Below are 22,963 nucleotides of genomic sequence, written 5' to 3' on the forward strand. Positions count from 1 at the left end.
GTGACAAAATATGGAAAAGTTCAAGGGGTGTGAATACTTTTGCAAACCACTGTATATAGTACCTATGTACAATCAGATTATACAAAACCATTTGATTACATAGGCAATATTTCAATAAGGTCATATCCACAGAAACGAGGAATTTTGAAAAGACAAGCACTGATGCAAAACACTGCTCCGTGTCTGAAATGACAGACTTACACTGACGTTTAAAGGAAAATCAAGGTCGTTTTGGCACTTAGGCCTAGCTGAAGCTCATGCCAGCTACAAAAGTCCCAGAGAAAATGACACATATCTGTTATTATAACAGGGCATTCCGGTCATTCATGATGAAATTAGACTCAATGAGCAGGATTCACAGTATCACCTACCAGGTCAATACACACTCAAGCAGTAAATGGCTCTCTCTAAATGTAATAGCACAGACCTTTGTGTCTTTATCTGATTGTTACAGCTGCAAAACACATTTTACCACTAACTCATGACAATAAGCTATAAATACATTGAATACAGTGTGAACTGTGGACAACCAGCAATATTTTTGAACAGAGGGACATAAGGCTGGCCAATGCATTTGTCTTAACAGGCAAAAATGTTGGAAAAATCTGCAGCAAAATTGTTCTTCTGTTCTGAATTATTTATACAAAAYGTGAAAGATATTTTGTTCATCTCTCCAGTTCAGCATACAATTGAACACAGATTGGAGAATTTCTGTTTTGCTGTTCAGTGTTTACGAAAGGCCTCGAGAAAATCAGATACTAAGATTTGTGACATGGTTTTATACATTAGATTCAGTAACACAAATGGGGACACTTGATTGTACATGACTTGTCTTTGAAAGTCTGAAAATGATCCAAATGTAAGGTCATGTACCAAAAGCTGCCACCAGATGGCACTGTATTACAACAAAAGGTGAACAAAGTGTTTCAAAATCTTGAGCAAGTTTTTATTTCTGTAACTGACCACTGAAATAAAGTCCAGTTCTGATTACCTGATAATAGTCCCATCAAAAGCCATGTCAACCATTTAGTTTGATGCTAAATTTGCAGTTGCACACAGGCAGATATAATGATTTGGAGAGCGGGGGACAATCTCCAATTACTCTGAAGTGCTTACTGATGTTTTCGTCTGCAGAAAGACAAACAAGCATAAAAACTTCAATTATCCCTTAAAATTCCTTTGAGCGACCTAAAGTGTATAGCGCACACTGGAGATGATTCATAACACGCYGCATTAACGTTGTCAGTTACAATCCATCACAAAGTAATAGTCTTAAATAAATCTCATCGTAATTGAGATGAATCCCTCATTTCAATGACAAGTCTGGTTTTTAAGACCCAATTACCACTATGAGTTCTCTGGCCCAGCTGATGCTGCGGGGTTCCTGCGACGACATGAGTGAGGAGGCTGGTCGTTTTCGCCCAGGAGAGAGGACGGAGAGATGGATCGGGTCCAAAGAGGGATGGAAAGCTTCCTGGGGGCTGCRCTGCATCAGAGGGCAGGTGGATTTATGACAAACGCACACAGTCTTAATTTGTGCTCAACCCGATAATGCATCTCAAGGCCAGAACAGTTTCTGCTCAGTGTTTCTTAACTGGATGTTTCTTTAATTATATGTCAGAGGCCGTAAAACTCGAGCGAAGATTTCCCCCCACAAAGCACTGTTTTATGTCTTGGTCATTACTGTAAATTACAAGCAACAAGGAAAGTAGAAAGCTAATGGAAGGAAAATGCAAAAAATGGTTTTATTCATCTCTGAAACACTGTTTTCATGTTTTCAACTTGTTGGTATACTGGTTATTGGTTCGACACAAACCTTTGTGTGTTGATCAGGTAAGGAGATTGTTAACCTTAGAGTATGTATGAAAGGAAACAAAAGTCTCCCATTWGTTACAAAAAAAAAGAAAGATAAACAAACCTGTACAAGTTACAAATACATGGATCATACACAAGCAGTTTTAAAACAAATACATATTCACAAAACCATTATTATGTWATTACTTTCTCCCGATTTAATCCAGCAAGACCAGTTTTTCCCTCAGCTTCAGAACGGTTAACACTTAGTTTGGCAAACAGATGCAAGTTATTACTGGTTGGCGTTTAGGAAATCATAAMTGAAGTTTCGATGACGTCTACATTATATAATTAACGGCATTAAAACATTTTTCCGCCTCTGCAGCCCACACCAAGTGGTGGCTTTAGAGTCTAACAGTTCGTCCCCTTGTATTGCCTTTTTTTTTTCATGCCAGGTTATCTTTGGTGACAAACAACTGTCCATTAAAGAGATAGTTCAAACTCTTAAAGTAGGGTTCTGTGGAAAGGTTATGAACAAGTAATATCTTACCTGTTWTTTGATTAGTTTAAATGTGACCAGATAGCCAGTCTAACAGCTAGCCAAACCAAAGTGCGTTGATGTCTGAAAATAACTCCACTCTCAAAAGTTTGATAGCAGTAAGAACAATTTAAAAACCTTTACGCTGCTATCAGTTTAGCACTACACACTTTTTATGCCTGGCAGAAATATAATATTCATGCTGGTAGTGCACCAATTTGCACTGGTAGTTGCTAGAACATAATCCACAGAATGACAATCATATGATTCTATGTAAATATTGGTGTAATGCAAAACTGACAGTGATTTAAAGGTTTATAAAATAAATAATTCAAAGAGCTATTGACAATGCATAAGATATTAATTGTTCGTAATCTTTCAAAGCAACTCAACTTCAAAAAAAATCTACACTTGTCCTTTAATGCCAGCTGATAGAGTAGCTGCTGCTTTTATTTTCTTTCAGCTCCTAAAACGTCCTTGAAAATTCAGCCGCATCTCTGTTCTTCCAAAGTGATTAAAAAAATCAATTACTAAAACGTTACATGGATTTTTCTTTTTAAAATCCAACTTATATTTACTCTTGCACCGCTTTCCTCTGTCTATGAATATCTGCTCAACCTCTACTTGGCGTGCGCACACACACACACACAGAAACACAACTAATTCAGTCAGTGCATTGTTCGCCATCGCTCCTCTTTGTGAGTCTTTTACTTCAAAAGCCACCTGAGCGGCACGGAGGATGTTGATGCAGCTCAGCTCAGCTCGAACCCTGCAGAAGACTCGATGGCATACAGCAGCTTGCTCCTCATCAGGTGCTGGTCGCAGAACTCTGGCAGCTTGAGTAGGTTCATGCAGGTGCTGGCGGTGGGCAGACGGTCCAGATCGTTTCCACCATTGTGGATGCAGAAGGCCGGGTAGAGCTCCTGTTAAGAAGACGGAAGGTGTTAATTAGCAGAGAGAGGGAGTGGAACATCCCGGGGTGATTAAAGCCAGACAACAATATCAATGATCCCAATTTCCAAACCAATCCTAGATTTAGCAATAAATGTCAACTTCCACATGGGGATAAATGTTAAAAGTGCAAAGATAATACAGACGAAGGATAAATTTAGGAAATCAGATTAGAACTTGAAAGGTTTTGARGAGAAGACGGGCTCAGAGTTTGACCCTTGGATGAGACGCTGGATGGATTGGTCACTTCATGTTGTCTATCTGGATTTTTTTTTTAATCAAACCGTAGAGTTGATGAGACTACTTTGTCTGCAAACTATGACACTGACTGTTTCCATCACGAACAAACTACTCCCCCCTGATTTCATCCTGCTATTTAACGGTAGCGTATATGTCTCATTGGCAATACTTGCACAATTAAATGGCTCTTTGGGGGCTAAGCCATAATGACCCCATTTTTCTGACAATTACCGTATTAAACTATCGTTGCTTATTGAGAAAGTATCATTACCACTACGATCATTTTAAAAAAAAGGCAGCTTCCATCATCTTTTTTAAATGGCTTCCTCTGACAGAGCTATTTCTTCTCTAATGAATCCTGGGCCGTTTCACGACAGCTAATTAAGGCTTAGCTGGCTCAAGCTGAGGGCCAGGTCAGGGGCCGCTCCCCCACAAATTACCACGCTTTAAGTCCCACAGAATGTGGGAGGGGTGGTCTCCCCGCACACTGGCCAAAGTCAAATTGATTATACACCGAGGGAAGGGATTATTTAAAGCCTGAGACAAAATACTGCAGAAGAATTTTACAGGACTGTTTTTCACTTACTACTTTGGAACAGCAATAACTTACAGAGTAATGACAGTAAGAATAATACTTAAACAATCATATTATGATTACAGGTTCTGGTCAGACAAAGTGTGGCATAAAAACTCTTTAATGCTCCTGAGTATCACTTTCCTCCGTTTCTCTATAACTTCTTAAGTGTCCCACAAATCAAGTCAGTGAGGAAGTGAAACGGCTTCTAATTAGAACATCGTTTCAGGAATACTTTGCCAGCAGGATTCAACATTTAAAATAAGCAGACAGGCGTAGTTTTCTGGTATATTCATCTCCTAAGATATTGTGGTTATCTGCTCTGTGACACAAAAGAGAAAAAAAAAGGTAAAAAGTTCAACCTTCTAGCAAGTTTTGAATGGCAATATTTGTCCAGCCGAGGCCTCTAGTCAAGCCCAGACACACACACACACACATACACACACACACACACACACAGAGAGAGAGCTGCAGACAGACTTCTTCAACAGAGGAAGGTCATGAACTATAAAACAATGGTAGACGTGGAGATAAGAGTTCACCACAATGCACTTCTCTGAACAAACCTAATAGGAAAATGATAATTCTGAGGGTTGTTATCAGTCTGAGTGTTCTCATTAGAAGCTCATTAAGAGGTGAACCTTCTGTTACGTCTGGAAAACCAGATGGGAACTGCAGATACCAGGAGGAGGAAAGATGGAGGGAGGGGAAAAGTCACCTTAAAGCCCAGCAGGGGTGGCCGGGAGCAACTGGTGACGAACTTCAGCAGTTTGCGTTTTTCTTCATCTGTGAATCCTTCGACTACCTCCCAAAAGATCTGGATSACAGGGTGATTGGCAGTGTACCCACCTAAAGGAAGTGACAGCAGAAAATAAAAATGGATACTGTACATGATTCAAGGAGACTTTATTGTCATTCACATCACATGTGGTACGTGGGCTGGAACGGAATTTCTTCTCTCACGGTCCAGTTACACCCATAAGCAATTTACAAATACAGATACAATGGATAAAATAGAATACAAGTAGAATAGTGTAAAGTAAACTTAAAATATAGGTGGATAAATATACAAAATATACAAATATATGAGACGATGCTCATTTTAATTGAATAAATGTTTGATAACTAACAGGAGGTTAATGAGATATTTCAGATGTTTTGAAGTTGGGTTCTGTGGAAAGGTTATGATGATCTTAACTGTTGTATATAGTTCTTTGAATAACCTCAGTTTAGAGAAACATTTTAATTCTGACCAGTTTTAACAAGCAAATGGCTAGTCCTAAAACTAAAGTGAACTATTTTAAAACAGCTCCAATCTGAACTATTTCAGAGTGTTTCACGCAAACACTATTTTACAAACCCTGATCCGACTGCCAATTTTGCAGTACATGGTTCCTTAACTAGAATTCTTTGGTTATTTGTAAATATAAAACTATAAGGTTTCTTAAAAACATATTTAAACAAACCCTTATAAAATACTGGAGATTAGATTCATCTCAAGAAAGCAGCAAACCACTTTGTTCTTGGCCTAGCTCAAATCTATATGTTCATAATGAAACAATTTCACCAAACTTGGGTAATTCAAAAAGCTATCTACAACAGGTAAGATATTGATTGTTTATAACCTTCCCAAAGAACTGCACTGCAAAAAATCTTACAATCTTTTAAACTCCTCTCAAAGTTTTGAAACACAAACACCCCATGCTGCAAACAAAATCTGAGATGTCTAACTTACCTGAATAGTTTGTGAAGTTTTTAAGGTCATCAAGACAAATTGGTACATGCGCGCCAGATATAAGCACCTTTCATGAAGGAAAAAAAAAGCACATTCTTACTTTTTTGTAAGTTAAAAATAGTTTCACTTCTCAGTTTTGCTCATCAGCAAGTTGATACCTGCATCTCCTGCTGGTCAAACATACGCAGCCACTCAAGGTTGACCACATTAGCGAGACCCTGCCTGAAGGCCAGACAGTGAGGCCTGATCTGCTTGTTGAGCCTGTAGTCGGCCACTAAATGGATGTAAGCTATCCGATTTGCTGTTGTCACAGGAATATCTTTGCCTCCTGGCTTCAGTTCAACCACCTGGATAGAAAAAAAAATAAAAGACCAAAGTCATTTTAATAGCACTTTAAATTTGCTTTTGTAGTGTGACGATGTCATCATCAGATAATTGCACAGCATWCTTTAATACATATTCAGGTGCCAGATGACCAACAAACACCCTCAGTTGTTAAACCGAGCCAGGTGAGTTTAATTCAATCAGATAAAACCAATTAAAATGTTTTTCCAACAATGTTCCTCTGATTAAAGGTGAGAAATTCAAGAGAGTGAGTGGTTCGGTGCATTTTAGTGTTACTAAATATAGCATCACTGGACATCTGGTCCAATATCATTTGGCCCAAGGTTCTTTTTTCATTAGCTTTAGAGCAGTTAGGACTTGATACGATGTGCTCATAAAGCTGTGTGTATGATTTCATGGACAAGAGGACAAAATATCACGTTCATCTCTTCCTAATGCACCTATATGTATTTGGTGGGTATGATCCCAATGTTTTGAAAAATTGGTGACTGACTTTTACAACTCRGACCTAGTGACTTTAAGATTTTGTTCACCTTTTATATCTTGCTTTATTAAAGTATTAAAAAACTTGCTATAGAAATTAAATAACCTTTAAAACTTAGAGGGCAAAAAATCTCAACTGAATCTGTCAACTCAAACTGCAGCAAGCATAACGCAGCAACTCTCTGACAAAATTCTTACGAAACTCGACCGATAAGCGTCACAAAACCATTTAGTGCAACAATATTGACATCAGACTGCACTGTAATGCAAGGTATTATATTTATTCCCAGAATGGCCTCACATTCAGGAAACCATTTTTGGCCCTTTTCTCCTCCACAGTGGATTCTGATTATGTGCTAATGTAAGAGAATTACTGTGGTTATCTCGCTTGCTTTGGCTATCTCACAAGGGCAAATGCAGGGCAGACTGCTCCYGGGTGTGTGCCTAATCTTTCACAAATTGTTTTCCCCTATCGCGTTTGCGATGCCCTGTTTGCGATCATGAGGGCCACGTCGTAACTCTGCTGTTTCAGGTGTTGTTTGAGAAGAGTTAATAAGACGCGTTAAGGCCCTGAGCAAACAGGGGCTCTGTGTGCAGGTCTGAGCACAGATGACTCAGAGTGGCGGTGGTGGTAGATCGTCTCTTCAGCCTTGAGCTTTGGAGTGAAAAAAGAGGGGTGGAGGGGCATGCTTGAAAACTGTTGCCTGCTCCCGTCAGGCGTGCTGTGAGATAATTTGTGGGAGGAAAGGCAGGTGGAATGGTCAACAGTGCAGCCGAGTCCCCTGCCCTATAGCGTGGCTTAGACTGACAGAGGTGACGTGCTTTATCTCTAGCGGAGCTGAAAAGTGGTGCATCAGGAGAGGAAATGAATTATTAACGCCACAAAGAGAAACCAAACAGGAAACCGGAGGGAGGAGAGACAGATCCTGCGGCGCTGTCGGCAGCAGAAACAGAGGTGGAAAATAAACACGCAATTCAGTCCAGTCACCTGAGCTTCTCCGAGGTCATTGTTGACCACGGTGAAGTTGAGGCCGAGCTCTTCCACGTCACCCTCGTAGCTTTTGAGGAAGAGAAGGTTGCGATACATCTCAGGGTCCAAAGAAGCCAGGTGGTGAATGTCTACATCTGCACTGGTTCCCAGAAGTTTGGATAAGAAAAAACTGGCAAAAGGCAACTCCACCAGCATGTTCTCATACAGCGCCTGTGGAGAAAAGTGGACGTCAGCCAAGAGAAAGCTGAAAAATAAGCAGGTAGAACATCTTATCTTTGGAATTCCCCGTTTTAAGCTTTAACAAACTCAATGTTCAGCACTAAAGTATCACTGAATAAAACATAATAGGAAACAGTACATTAAATATTGGGAGAAATGATAATACAAATATGTAAAAATAGAAGAGTACAAAACATTATTATGGTTCACATCAAAGAATCGAGCATTATGTCAGTAAATCTAATCACTTCAGAGTGACTGAGATGAAAACACAGAGCATAATCAATCTTAAAGCATGCAGGCTCTTCCTTCTTTACCCGATTCAAACTTTATAAATGCCGACTCTCACCTTGACCTTTAATGCAATTAAGAACCACAGCCGGGCAGGTGGCTCATAAAACCCTAAGCTAATGTACTGGAATAGTCCAAAAAAAGAGCCTATTGGAGACATTAAAATATACAGGTCTTTATAAATGATAGCGCTAAAAACCCTGACCGCATCAGCTAAATGGATTATAAATCTAAAGGATTTCCATAATGCATGCATCTTAAAACACACACAAATGCATAAATCACAGCTATTTTCTAAACACAGGTTAATTGCACAACTTCAAACATTGTCTATTTTTTATGCAAAATAATCCACTTAGCATTACTCTTGTGGCCGGTGCTCATTTTAGACCATATGCGCTGCATGGCCCCTTGAAACCTATCAATAACACTTGTGCCGGGAAGAGGCAGTAATAAGTATATGGAAAAAACTTGTAGCCTTATTTTTTTCAGTGCCACTCGCCTAATTTATGAGTGTTTATTGCCAGAAATTGTGCCAAAATGACTTGGCTTGGAAAGAATTAATTGTTATGGCCCAGGCCTTTTAATATAAGTGAGTGCAGTGGCAACGCAATTAAAGCAGATCGCGGCACCATCAGGTGGAATAAATGCCAACAGCACTGCAGGTGCATTCTGTTAGCTGCCAAATAAATTCCTTAATTTACAACATTAAGAATCAATAAAATTATAATGCCTTCCAAACGCATCTCGATCAATCAGGGGTGCGACACTCTCGCACCCCTAAAGCRAGATCATTGAGAGGAGGCTGACGGTGAAGGAGGATGAAAGCTTTTCCCCCCCTCCACAGTTTACAAAGTGAGAAGCCTGTCGCTAATGAGGCTGGAGGTTTTGCGCTAACGAGATGAATGAACCCCAAAGATCATCTCTCACGTGTCATAATGCATAAATGTGAAATGAGAGAGAGAATGCTGACAAACATCAYGATCAAGATATCTTTTTTAATTTTCAGGCTGAAGTCACAAATGCAAAGTAACCTCTTTTCATGTTTCCTCATTTGTAGCTTAAATCTTCCAGCTTGTCAGCGGGGTGGACAAGCGAGGAAGAGGGATGATGACTGGCCTCTATTCTGATGTTCAATCCCATTTCAGTGAGTACTCCAGACAAGCCTCTGCTGGCTGTAATACATCACCTCCACAACAATGGCACGCCTCGGACATTAATTAACAATATTAATCTCCTGTGTCCTTTGAGCTGCGGCGTGCTCGGTGCACACTGCAGCAGCGGTGATGCAATCCAGAGCCATATAAAACGGTTGCCTTTTATCCAGGCCATAACGGCACTAAACAAATATCAATACGCCTCTCAAATGGCCACTCAAACGTCCGTTTTTAATGGAGAAGGAGGAACCTAAGGTAGGGTTAATTGAAAGTCAACTTCTAATTAATTTGCCTTTGCCTAATTGCCCGCACCATTAGCTATGAAGAGCACCACAGTAGCAGGAACGGGCAAATTGTAGCAGCTGATTGATCACTTCTAACTTGCACAGAATACAGAGGAGAAAAAAAAGCAAATGCAACCAGAAGAAAAGTTGTGCCGCTCTGAAGTTTAGAATATGTGGAGTTGTGGACGAGAGAAGAACCCTGGATGTTCCTGACTGTAAAACAGATCAAAATGCTATTACCACATGCTTTGAACGCTTATTTATGTCCTGTCTTTGTGTGCCTGCTGATTTAATGCCAGCCAAATGCAATCGCTACAGAAACAAGAGGTAGGAATCATCCGCTAATGGAAGCCCTAATTGAGAGGCAACTCGCTTGTCATGAGGTAATTCTTTTCCAGGATGAGATGATGTGCCCTGACTGAAGAAGGCATCTTGATAAACAATCACCAGCACATGCATTAAGGATGATTTAGAAACATTACGCTCTAATAAATAGCGCCATCAAAAAACGAAGGAGCAGATAAACAAGTAGTCCCCTCATTGCAAAAGGAGAGCAAAAGCTAAAATTAAACTGAGAAATTAACAGGAGTTTCTTTTCTAAATGAAACAGAGAGAACACCTTTTGTCAGTAACATTACTTTCATACATCTGATGCTTATGTAAGGACATTTGGAAGCTCACTTTTCCAAGGATCCTGCCCAGGAAGTAGTTGTGTCTTGTGAAGGACTCTCCCACGAGCATCTCTGCAGCGGGGTTGGGATACAACAAACCCTCGTTGGTGGTCTTGAAGAAGCCCTGGTTGGGATTGAAGCCCGACTTGAGGAGCTCGTTAAGGAACTCACGAAAGATGCCACCGCCGTCGATGCCTGCCTCGTCCAGGCCGTGAGCATTGAGAAGATGGACTCTGATCTTTTTCTTTAGGTCCGGCTCTAGTTTAAAGACACACGGGTCATAAGAACACATTAACAAAAAGGGGGGAAATTTATATCCAGCCATGTTAATAAACACAATATTTGTTTATTTTCATTGAGAAAGATTTTACAGATATTTTACATTTATTCCACAACATCTGTCAGCACTGACATTAGTTGAGTCAAGCTTATATTTTTAGTTTATATTGGTTACAAAAATATTTTCCCCCTTAAATGGATTTAACAAGAGAATAACTCGACGTTTCAATGACAAAGCAGCTGTTTTTGACTCAATAAAATAATACATTTATTATTACAACTGCAGTGTGTTTGAGACACATATCCATTTAAAAACTAAGAGAAAACTTTTTGATTTTGTTATTCTGGTATATTTGTGGGCTAAATTTATTTCAGAGTAAAATTTCTGTAAAAACAGTRGTCATGTTCTTTTTAAAATATTTTGCCCTTTGTGCTTGTGATAAGACAATAAAAGAAAAACTATTTTATTTAATAAATAGGCTTTGGTGTTAATTTAAGAAAAACTCTAGAGCACCTTAAACACCAGTTGTTGGACCACAATGGAAATAAGCTTTATGCTTTATTGTGTTATTCAGTTATGTTAGTGTTATTGTGTATTATATGCAGTGCCATTTACATGATAAAATGAATGAATGAATGAATGAATGAATGAATGAATGAATTTCAGTCCATTTTAATCCAAGCAGGACATCCACTTGAATTCCATAATCTTTTACAAGTGAGACTCAAAGTTTATTAAAACTATCAATTCACTCTTAAAAATTAGTTCGGCCAAAAAAAAAAAAAAAGGACCAGGCAACAAAAACACAGATGTAAATTAAATTTGCTACCCTGTCTTTTAAAAGCCAAAGCTACAATAGTATTAAAATGAAGATTTTGCATCAATCACCTAATTAAAAACACATTGTAACATTACCTCGTTTCAAAATTTCTGCTTATACAACTAGCGCTAAAATCAACAGCCTACTTAAAAAAATAAATATTATCTAAAAAATGTAAACATAAATTTGTTCTAGTAAGTGCAAAGCATTTTTTCCCTAACAAACATAATTTGCAAAAAAGCGCTTTCTTGACCTGCAGACTATTCAATTCAAATTCTACAGCATGTCATCTTTCAGAATAATAAATATTCAGGCATAAATCAAGGCAGCTATAACTTATAGAAATATAAATGATATAGATCACGTCTTCAGCTTAGGTCTGCTGTTACTCTTTTTAATCAGATTGCCCCCCACCCCCACCCGCCCAAGCACCCTTTCAAATTCAAACACAAAAGAGGTGACTTAAAATAATTGATTCTGTTTTTATGTGATCCATTACAATAATCAGAATCACAATTATGCTTTACTGAAATTCAATAGTCTGCCCAAGGAGAGAAGTAGCCTTCAGCTTTAATGCAAACTGGAACCTCGCTCTTCATAACTGAGGTTTTATAGAGCATAATAAGTTTTRGTAATATTTACTACACCGAGCCTCTCTCTCTTTTTGTGTCATTTCAAAATAAATGCAGACAATAACACRGAAGCTGCAGCCCGTTTTCCAGACAACCTGATGCGATGTGGGCTGGTTTCACAAATATAACTCACAACATGCAACAACTACGCTCTTGTAGAAAATGCAGAGATGCCAGTGTTACCGTTTTCAAGAGAGAGTTCGTCATAGGCGTCTTCATAAATGTAGTTGCGTCGGATGGTGACATTGATGCCATCAGAGAACGGCCCGTCGCCTTGCACATCCCGTTTGTCAACAAAGATTAACCTCTGGAAGATCTAGAGGGTGAATGTGAACCCAATGACAGAGTCATAAATTATCCTTATGCTTAAAAATTAATGTATGTTCTTATATATGGATTTTATCTTACACCGATTTATTTTGATTTTTAGGGAGAAAGAAAAAGAAGAGGTGGCAACTAAATTTGTACYGACACATATTTTGGTAATGTTAAAATTCAAAATGCTCAGACAAATTAGATTTTAAATGACTGTACAGCACATAAATTAAACACCTCACTCATGGAGTAAAGAGTACTATATCAACTATAAAATACACCTTCAAAATAATGACTAATTCATACAAGCTTTCACCTTTAGCACATATTTAAAGTATGCATTAAATTAAACTGTAATATCCTTCCTTGAAACACATGATTCCAGTACATTTATTGTGGTAGCTGTGTGTGGAGCAGCAGTGCGATACCTTCACTCTCTCCTCGAAGGGAACGACAAACGGGAGCTCTGTGAGAATGGCCAGATGTCTCTCTTCAGACACAGACAGCTGTGGAGGCTCTAATCCCACTGCAGAAATAAACACGTCTAGTATTTTAGCAYTGTCTTACTGGAGATAGTAAAACACTTTAATAATAAATGTATTGATTAAAAACATTTACAAGGTAGTTTTTACAAATCTTTTTTTAACAACTGTACTTGTAATCTAGTGGTTGTTTATTTTAAGAGCTTATTTTTGTATTTAAGCACAAAATTTGATCTGTTTCAGTCATTGTCTTCTGACTCTTAAAACCAGAATTTGCAAAAAAATTTGAAGTTTCATCCAAATTAAGGTCCTGTCACACTATGATGTTTTACACAACTTATGCCAACTTGTGAAACGTTTGGAGAAATCGACATTAAAGATGGAATTTAAAAAAATCAACTGGAAGCTTATTTTTGGCATGTACAGTACATACTGCAATGCTAACAAATTGATCAAATATCTAACTTTTATTAGTAATTTAATGGAAAAAAACATTTCTTAAGTTGGCATAAGTTGTCTAAACTGTTATAGTGTGACAGGGCCTTTAGGAGAAAAGAAAATCATTGAAGTATAATTTCATTCATACGTGACTGAAGCTATTTTGCACCGAGTGTTGTTATAAACATGCACTGGCAGCTTGACAATTACAGCTCCTAAAATGCTAAAAGCCACCAAACATCCAGCTTATCTTGTTCGTAATCCTTTTCTAGAGAACTGGCAATATATTTGCCATTCTTTAGAACTGAATCATCTACAAATTCACAAAATAACTACAGCAACTGCTTCAAATTTATACTTGTTTATAGGGCTCAGCACAATAAAAAAAGTTTCAACATCAGCTGTCATTTTTAGAAACACTCGTCTTTCATCATCACCCTTCCTCGTTGTTAAGAACTGTGATTAAGAGTTATTTTACTGTTTACAGACCGACCATTAATGGCATATCCATCCAAAAGCCTTTTAATAACACTCTTTTAATTAACTCATCTGTGAGCTGCCTATCCACTTACTGAGATTTATCCAAAGGGCTAATGTTTGCTTAAACCCAAGGTTTGGACCATTAAGCCCTCCCAAAGTCACAATCACTATCCTGCTCTTCACTTTTTTCCATTCAACTGCAGCTCAATTATTCTGCTCAATTAGTCAACCTGATCTGCATTTTCCCATCAGGTTTCCATCTTTGAGGAGAAATATGGCCTCGGAGTGGTCAATACGTGTCTCATTTATCAGCCTTGAGCTTGTCCATTTAAGGAAATGAGAAAAGGCCAGACAAACACATGGACCAGATGTGGCTGAGTTCATCAGGTACTCTCACACTAATTGAATTTATCCCATCCAGCCCCTGAGCGGCATTAGGGAGATCATACACACATTGTTATCAGTTCTTTTTCACGCCATACGTCACGGACATGTTAATGACTCAAAGTGGGCCTGAATGCATCAGTGTTTTTATCCGAGTGTGCCTAATTGAGCCAGTGCATACAAAACGTGTTTAAGTGGTCTTGCTGAAAACAAGGTCAATTACTCCTGTTTAAGTTTGTTTGTTCTTCTATGTAAGGTTATTTTACAAATAAATCTTTGAATAGGAGACCCCACGGATGCAAATGTGCTCATTTTTGCACAATTACAATAAAAATATTTTTGAGCAATTCATGTCCTGAAAAAAAATACACATATTGGACAAGAATTCCATTTATGCATAAGCAAAAAGAACCATTCAGATGGGCTACAATACCATCAAGAGTTGACTGAAGAGGCCCAATGTGACCCATCCTTCGTGTTCTCCACGCATGTCTCGCTGAAGGTACATACAGTTGGGTGACCTGGAGAGAACACAGGAAAGTAACTGAAGCAGCTGAAGATTTTCCAGGTAGGAATACAAAGGTTTTAGGATTAATAAAGTTCTAAACATTTCATATAAATACTAAAATAATTATTTATTTACCATAAAAAAGCTTTTAAAAAAACAAGGTCACCATCATTTTTCAAAATGACAAGTCTTGTATATGTAACTCAGATTGTATATTCACTTCAAGAAGTTACAATTTAATAAGAAATTAAAAGCAAAAGTAAATAAAATTTTAAAAAAGCTAGTTAAACACCTTATCAGCTCGAATGTTGACCTCCTCAGAGAGCCAGTGACCTGCAGGACAGAARGGTCGTCTGATGTCGCGAGCTTTTACCATCTTCACCAAGTTAGTAATGACCTAGGTTGTAGAACATACACATAAAGCAGGTAAAATAAGTATTGAACACGTCAACATTTTTCTCAGTAAATATATGACTAGAGGTGCTAATGACATGAAATTTTCACCAGATGTCGCTAACAACCCAAGTGATCCATACATACAAAGAAATCAAACCACAAATGTCCAGAAATGAAGTTATTTGTAATAATGTGGAATGACACAGGGAAAAAGTATTGAACACATGAAGAAAAGGAGGTGTAAAAAGGCATGGAAAGCCAAGACACCAGCTGAACTCAGTAATTAGAAAGCAAGCCCGTCCCTTGTCAGTGCAAGTTAATATCAGCTGGTTCAGTCCCAAATGATGGCCAGGTATCACACAAGAACCATCTGATGATGGGTAAAAGTAAAGAGCTCTCTCAAGACCTTCACAACCTTATTGTTGCAAAGCATAATGATGGCATCGGTTACAGAAGAATGTCTAAACTTCTGAAGGTTCCAGTGAGCACTGTTGGGGCCATAATTCAGAAGTGGAAAGAACATTATTTCACCATAAACCGACCACGACCAGGYGCTCCTTGCAAGATTTCTGACAGAGGAGTGAAAAGAATTAYCAGAAGAGTTGTCCAAGAGCCAAGGACCACTTGTGGAGAGCTTCAGAAAGACCTGGAATTAGCAGGTACGATTGTTTCAAAGAAAACAATAAGTAATGCACTGAACCACCATGGCCTGTATGCACGCTCACCACGTAAGACTCCACTGCTGAAGAAACAGCATGTTGAAGCTCCTTTAAAGTTTGCTGCACAACATTTAGACAAGCCTGTGAAATACTGGGAGAATATAATCTGGTCAGATGAGACCAACATTGAACTGTTTGGATGCCAGAATACACATCATGTTTGGAGGTCAAATGGCACTGCACATCAGCCCAAAAACACCATACCAACAGTGAAGTTTGGAGGTGGGAACATCATGGTGTGGGGCTGTTTTTCAGCATATGGTACTGGCAAACTTCAAATAATTGAAGGAAGGATGAGTGGAAAAATGTACAGAGACATTCTTGATAAAAATCTGCTTCCATCTACCAGGATGATGAAGATGAAAYGTGGCTGGACATTTCAGCAAAACAATGAGCCCAAACACAAAGTCAAGGAAAGTCTCAGTTGGTTTCAGAGAAAGAAACTAAAGCTGCTGGAATGGCCCAGCCAATCACCTGACCTGAATCCAACAGAAAATCTATGGAAAGAACTAAAGATCAGAGTTCATAGAAGAGGTCCATGAAAGCTTCAAGATTTGAAGACTGTTTGTGTGGAAGAATGGGCCAAAATCACACCTGAGCAATGCATGCCACTAGTTTCTCCATACAGGAGGCATCCTGAAGCTGTCATTGCCAACAAAGGCTTTTGTACAAAGTATTAGATCAATTTCAGTAAGTGTGTTCAATACTTTTTCCCTGTGCCATTCCACATTATTACAAACAACTTCACTTCTGGACATTTATGGTTTGATTTCATTGTATGTATGGATCATATGGGTTGTTACCAACATCTGGTGAAAATTTCATGTCATTAGCACCTCTAGTAATATACAGTATTTACTGAGAAAAATGTTGACGTGTTCAATACTTATTTTACCCGCTGTATCACATCATCATATTTAAATCTCATCAAATTTCAAGTGACACRTGTTCCTTGAAAACAAGAAATAGAAAATGTGAAGTCTTTCAAAAAAAATGAGGTGCTTTATCTCAGGACGGGAAAAATAATCACTTGAGATTTTAGCCATTAATGCACCATTTATGGGGAGTATAAAAGAAAAACGATCCACGCCATCCCTCAATGTCCAACCCTGTTAATTACCAGTGTGGTCTGCTGACATCAGCCACTGAGCAGATGGTGCTAAAATCTCCCCGATAACTGAGCGGCAAGTATTAGAATAGCTAATGCTCGTCTTATAGGATGTTCATAAAGTAATATTTAATCATGTTTGTAACCTACAGGTATTTTATTCATTTCAGGAACACAATCTGACTTTTGATGTTGTAATTTAAAAGTGATAGTTTAAATCTTTGAAGTTGGGCTTTRTGGAAAAGATATGAACAATTATTATCTTATGTATTGTAGATAGTTATAAATGAATTGTAAGAAAAACTTTATGTAGACATGAATTGTTTTTTTAATCTGTGTAGTGCAAAACTGTCACCATGAAAGGTTTTACTGTTCGCAAAATTCGCAATGAAATGTTTCAGATTGGAGTTGTTTTAATACGGCAGCAATCCACTTTGGTCTTGGCTCCCAACAGACTAGCTAAATTTAAATTTAAATACTTCTCAAAAACTAAGATTAGTTAACAAAATAGAAGAAATTATTTGTTTATAAATTAATCAAAGAATCCCACATTAGACGAGCTGAAATATCTCGTTTTTTAAGCAAAATGCAAGAGGACAAAAAGATTGCTGTTTCGATAAAAAAWAAAAWAWAAARMKYYTSKKTYWCAMAMASWRTGTCAGCAGAACAGAAAACAACCCCTGTACCTAAATGTCAGTAAAAAGTGAAAAAGTGAACAAACGTGGGTAATGTTTCAGCAGCTTTTGTTTGGTCACAATAGGCTGCCTTGTTGCTATGRCAAGTTACTTTGAATAATGTCACATATGTCATTGATGTGAATAAACTTACAGCCAGTCCATTTCCATATAATACCCTAGCTRGATTATTTCAATCGAAATGTACTTCTCTAAGACATGTCATTTTCATAAAGTGACAATCAATCACGGCCAATCACCAGGAGGCAACCAAAGTGTGCAATAATGGCAAGTGCAAAATGCTGTCAAATGTACATGGAGATGGGTTTGGAGCAGACCTACCCTCTGACTCTGGGAATGAATAAGCATTCCTTAATTAGCCCATCGGGTTAAGTGCAAACCTTAATGGGCCTTTCCCAAACTCCAGTGTGACACCGTTCTCCAAACATGGCCAAGAAGAAAGTTCCATTAGCAATATTAATACAAGCTTAGTTGATCATTTTCATTCAATTAACTTCTTTCAATTAAATAGATAGCTCGACAATGGAGGTGATAAAAGATGGAGAGGGACGGCTGATGACACGAACCAAACATTAACGTGTTAGGGGTCAGCGGCGTTAAACCAACTGTAAATCCCACTGTTCAATTTGGAAAATGCATTTTCTCTGCTCCTCACTTCTTTAATGGGTCGTTTTAGCTGACAAGAGGCCTTTGAGCAGATCTTTTATGAAAAACTCCCAACGTGCTCCTTGTGTATTCACCACCTATTGCAGGATGTTAGTGTTCACTTTTTAAATCCCCTTAACAGACAAGAACAAAATAACTTTAGTGTTGTTTTCTTACATAGAAAGAAACAAGACAAAATAAAAGAAAGAYGAAGGATGAGACAGGAATTAGGTTTTCTGTCCAATTACCTGAGTAAATAACCCAAAGACTGACCTCTGTGGGCTCCATCTTGTTTTTGACCGCTCATGCATATATAGCCGACTTCCACTAACAGCAATAATCATTACACCTACTCTGCCTTAATGCACAGAGACCACACAACAATTAGGCCTAATGATCAAAGTGTACACACTTAGGTATCAATAGAAAACAATACAATCTCTAAGCTCTAATGCAGGAAGTTCCCTCATACTGACCCATCTGTTTTAAGCTCTCAAACACTTATTTAGTGATTTAATTTTTTTGAGTAAATTTTAGATTTTTATCCATAGTACCTAAAAACAAGGTAAAATATTTAGATTTTTTACACCCATTTGTTGCAATATTGTTCATTTTTTTCTCCTATGTAAAAGTTGCTCAATACAGACTTTTTAAAATCTAAATCTCCATAAAGTAGTGTTTGAAGAGACCCAGTAAGGAATTTGGGTTTAGACATAAACAAGCTAGGATTCAGTAAAATAATTTAATAAGATGTCCTCATGCAGTCTAAATACTAACAATTCATCATTGTATAATTATTATTATTTATTTGACAGATGCAAGTGTGTTTTGGTTAAATGCAGGTTACTTAATATGCCATATTTTATAAAACTGTAAAGAAAGAAAATAGGAAGGTAAGATAATTTGCAAAAAAAACTTAAAAGTTTTTTAATGTAATTGAAAAGATTAAACTGAATGTTTTACAGTTAACATTGAGAACTAATAAAGCTGGGTGCTAAACAACAGAGCTTTTGAAACTATAAACAAAGACTACTGGGTCCATCTAGTTTAAAGTAACACTGGGAAAATATATCAAAAGAAAATTTTGCTTTCATTTAAATGTTGCTAAGTTTTTTCATTCAATGATGTTTCAGTTTTAATAAGTTGGACTAAAGAAGGAAATAAAAATCAACTGAGTAACAAGAGAATCCATGCATGGTAAAGCAGCATCACACATCTTACCTTGAAGAGCTGCACCCAGCGTTTCTGCTCGGCCTGGATGCGCTGCTGGACCTCAGTGTTTGTCTTGACGCCAACGCTGCGGAAGGCAGCCATGTACTCCTCTCTGTGCTCCGCTTTGGTCTCGGGATAGGCCAGCTTGATGATTCCCAGACACGCATCTCTCAGACAGCGAGACAGCGTCACCAGTTCTAACAACGTGAAGGGCATCATGGAGGACTGTACATGACCTGTTCAGAGGGAGAACATGTTCAGTCTTCAAACACACACTGACGCAGGAGATGTTAGCAGCTATTTACAGTAAACTGTATATCTGCAAAATCAAGCTTAATAGATAAGWCCAGTACCTTCCATTTCATGCCCAAAAAATTCACTGTCATGCACCGAGATAAGAGAATGACTGAAGAGAGAACTGAAGAGATAGAAGAGGGGAATGATGCGGTTCGAGTCTTCAAAYGACATAGGAGACCCTCGTGAGATCAGCTGTAGCAGTGGCACCATGGAGCTGAAGAGGCAAACACAGAAAAGTAGAAACCAAGTTTAAGAAACATAAATGTCTGAAGACATAAAACTTGTTGAAAGCAAAATAAAAAATATTTAAAGAATATTAACATAAAAACTCACCCAGTAATCATTTTAGTTTTCATGGATGTTATCAGGTGCCAGAGATGCCTCAGGAAACGTGCATTGAAAGCTAAACTGTACAGAAGTCTGCGGCCACAAAGACACATAAAACAGAAATATTCGTTTTGATTGAACGCTCCTCAACATGGATCAATATGAAATACTTWTCAGCTATTTCAAACGATGCAGCCAGTGCGAGAAGCAATAAAATTACTCTCAGCCAAACTGTCTGCAATGTTGAGATTGTTAACTTTGCCCRGTTTACAAGAGGACACGCACTCAAAAAAGAAAAAAAAAAAGAATGAAAGGAGGGAGGGGAGTAAACACCACTGTAAACCAACATTTCTGTTATAGAATTTTCTTGGCCTTTCTCTCCTTTTACACTTTGCGAGAACCAAAGGGAGATTAAATGAGCCATTAAGCTTTATTTAGGCGAGGCACCTTCCATTAGTAAACTAGTTGTTGGCGAGGGTGCCCAGCTCAGGTCATAAACAGCTCCCGTGGCTTCCTGCTGGAGCCCCATTTAACTTAATGGTCAGGGAACCAAGACAATGGAGGAGGAGGGGCACCCTTGGTCCTTGCTGTGACCCCTGAGCACTAGTATGCTTCCACACTCACAGCGAATTACGTGATAACACTGAGAAGCACCCGCATGCCTTCCTATGGTCGCACTCAGTGGATTGTGGCACCAAGGTGTGAAGCTTCTTTGTGTTCAAATGTGTGTGCATTTGTGAATACTTTTAAATTGCATGGCTTTTCACACCATGGGTAAACACAGGTGACAATAATGTGGTAAGTAAGCTAAAAAGCTAAATAAGGTGCCCCTGCATATAAACAGGGTCTTGTCCRTGAGTGACAGCTCTGACAGCTACAAGGATTCATGATGGAGCAGCAACATGTAATCACATTAGAGGAGAAAAGTTCAACAGATGAAACAAATCAAGAGTTAAGAATCCCACCATCCAATCTACCAAAATTACATTTAAAAAAAATCCCAAAATGAAATTGAACATTAGGAGCAGACTGTCAAGCTAACCTCAGTAAGGCTTGAAAAATGGTCGGTGTCGAACTCAGACCATCTGTCAGTGCAACAAGGCTCAGAAGAGAAGCAGMGAGTAGCGCTGGGGGCTCATAACAAGTCATGCGGGTGTGTGATTGAAATGAGAAACAAAGCACTAAATGCCAGCTGACATGCTGATTTACAGCCAGAGAGAACCCAAACTCCCATTTCAATCATGAAATGAATCACTAATAAACAAAGTCAAGACATCAGAAGGGGTTGTGTGTATGTGTGTGGAAAAAAAAGTGTCTTGATAAATGATGCCTGAATCATTTCATTCTGCTGTGATGAAAGAACCACTGATCAGCAGAGAGAAATAACAACTCGGGTCAGATTTGGTACTGCCTGAGCAGGTTTTTACCTTGATGCTAATTAGTTTCACAAACTTAAATTAACATGGTAAACATTGTTATTTTATGACAAAACAAAAATCACAGCAATCACTCAAAAGTAAATGTAGATCACTTCAATTAGCAGGAACCCGTTAAGAGCCGAGTGTCACGTTGTGTGAAACCAAACTATCAAAGTAATATTACACCAAATATCTAACTCTGCAGATAGGTGGAATTAGGAAGTTCACTCGAAAATAATTCAGCTGTGGAAAAAAAGAAAGCAGAGAGCAACTTAATAAGATATTTTACATATTTATTAAAAAGGCAGTGTGGCGGGCTGACTGCACAACCTCTACTTTTTTTACTGTAAGTGCAGTAAATCAGGACCAGGATGCAATTTGCTCCCCTTAGCCTCTTGTAAAACTATCCCATCCACTCCTGCAGTGATTAATCTTTCTCAGTGAGCTAATTATTTTGTACAGATATCCAATAATGATGGAAGACGAAGGGCAGGATTTATGATAAAAGTGGAGAAGAGGAGGAAGCTGTAAAAAAAARAAGACAACTGAGAGGCTGAAATTCTTTAAATTTGACAAAAAAAGTGTGTTTTTAGCTGAAAATTGGAAATATGTATGCTACAGATTCAAAAACTATTTAACAGAATACGTTGTTCACTTGATATGCGTCTTATTTTCCTTTTTTACACCTCACAGACTAGTCATCTGACAGCTACTGGCATCACTAATAATTAACCCCAGCAGGTTCACCAACCATGAAGCCCAGTCTAGCTCACTTCCTGTTTGTCGATGCACCATCCAGCCCCCACGCCATCCCTGACATCCAAGCTCTAATGTAATCAACCAAAAAAAGAGCTAATTTCCCTTATCCAGAACTGACAGCTTCCCTGACATGCCTGTATCTTCTACCGGTTGTAAATGCCAGTGGGTGTGGACTGATGATAACTGCCTGCCTACCATTATTTACATCACTGCTTGCAGCGCAGAAACACAAAGACACTGTTTCCTCTTCAATCAGGTAAGTGTGTAAACAAGCTGATGGGATGCAAGGTTGATCTTGACAAGATGTGTGAAATGTTTTGATATAATTTTTTWAAAAGGCCTCCAATTTATTTTTGTTATTATTTAATGCCTGCTTCACCAYGGGATTCACCAAATTTACAACAGACCGATGACACATCTGCTTTGTAAAGGATTACCTACATCTCTGCAACATTTGATGAATTAACAATAAATTTCCTTTAAGCACCGCTTTCAGTGGTTTCATCCAAAAATAAAGCCTCTCACRCGTTTTGTGTTTCTGTACCTGACTTTTGGCACCATTAGACGATGCTGCACCATGAGAGTGTGACAAATGGACGCCATCAGGGTGAAAACCTCCTCACTGGCTGAGTCCCTCCACACAAGGTTCAGTAGGGCGTTCGTTTGTTGTTTCATGTCCAGCTTGCGAACACATTCCTCGGTTATCAGCTGCACAGAAATCCGGCTGTCATCCTGACAAAAATACCAAAAATGTAGTTTGAAATTGTGGCTACGT

General features: G+C 38.4%; 1 protein-coding gene across 1 annotated transcript in view; it reads right to left on the reverse strand.

Annotated features, from left to right (window-relative positions):
• Window positions 1-1,720: 1,720 nt before the first annotated feature.
• ube3c (ubiquitin protein ligase E3C) overlaps window positions 1,721-22,963 on the reverse strand; it is a 25,994-nt gene continuing 4,751 nt past the window's right edge. Inside the window, exons 11-24 of the mRNA XM_014013344.1 lie at window positions 22,733-22,920; window positions 20,018-20,104; window positions 19,741-19,898; window positions 19,397-19,623; window positions 14,905-15,009; window positions 14,538-14,625; window positions 12,749-12,846; window positions 12,189-12,321; window positions 10,284-10,531; window positions 7,649-7,861; window positions 5,991-6,179; window positions 5,833-5,899; window positions 4,816-4,946; window positions 1,721-3,255 (exon numbers count right to left, since the gene is read on the reverse strand). Coding sequence (XP_013868798.1) covers window positions 3,085-3,255; window positions 4,816-4,946; window positions 5,833-5,899; window positions 5,991-6,179; window positions 7,649-7,861; window positions 10,284-10,531; window positions 12,189-12,321; window positions 12,749-12,846; window positions 14,538-14,625; window positions 14,905-15,009; window positions 19,397-19,623; window positions 19,741-19,898; window positions 20,018-20,104; window positions 22,733-22,920 — 2,103 coding nt within the window. The 3' untranslated portion in view covers window positions 1,721-3,084. The remainder of the gene's footprint in view (window positions 3,256-4,815; window positions 4,947-5,832; window positions 5,900-5,990; window positions 6,180-7,648; window positions 7,862-10,283; window positions 10,532-12,188; window positions 12,322-12,748; window positions 12,847-14,537; window positions 14,626-14,904; window positions 15,010-19,396; window positions 19,624-19,740; window positions 19,899-20,017; window positions 20,105-22,732; window positions 22,921-22,963) is intronic.

The sequence above is a fragment of the Austrofundulus limnaeus genome, unplaced genomic scaffold (genome assembly GCF_001266775.1).
Source record: "Austrofundulus limnaeus strain Quisiro unplaced genomic scaffold, Austrofundulus_limnaeus-1.0 Scaffold100, whole genome shotgun sequence".
In the NCBI taxonomy this organism is placed as follows: Eukaryota; Metazoa; Chordata; class Actinopteri; order Cyprinodontiformes; family Rivulidae; genus Austrofundulus; species Austrofundulus limnaeus.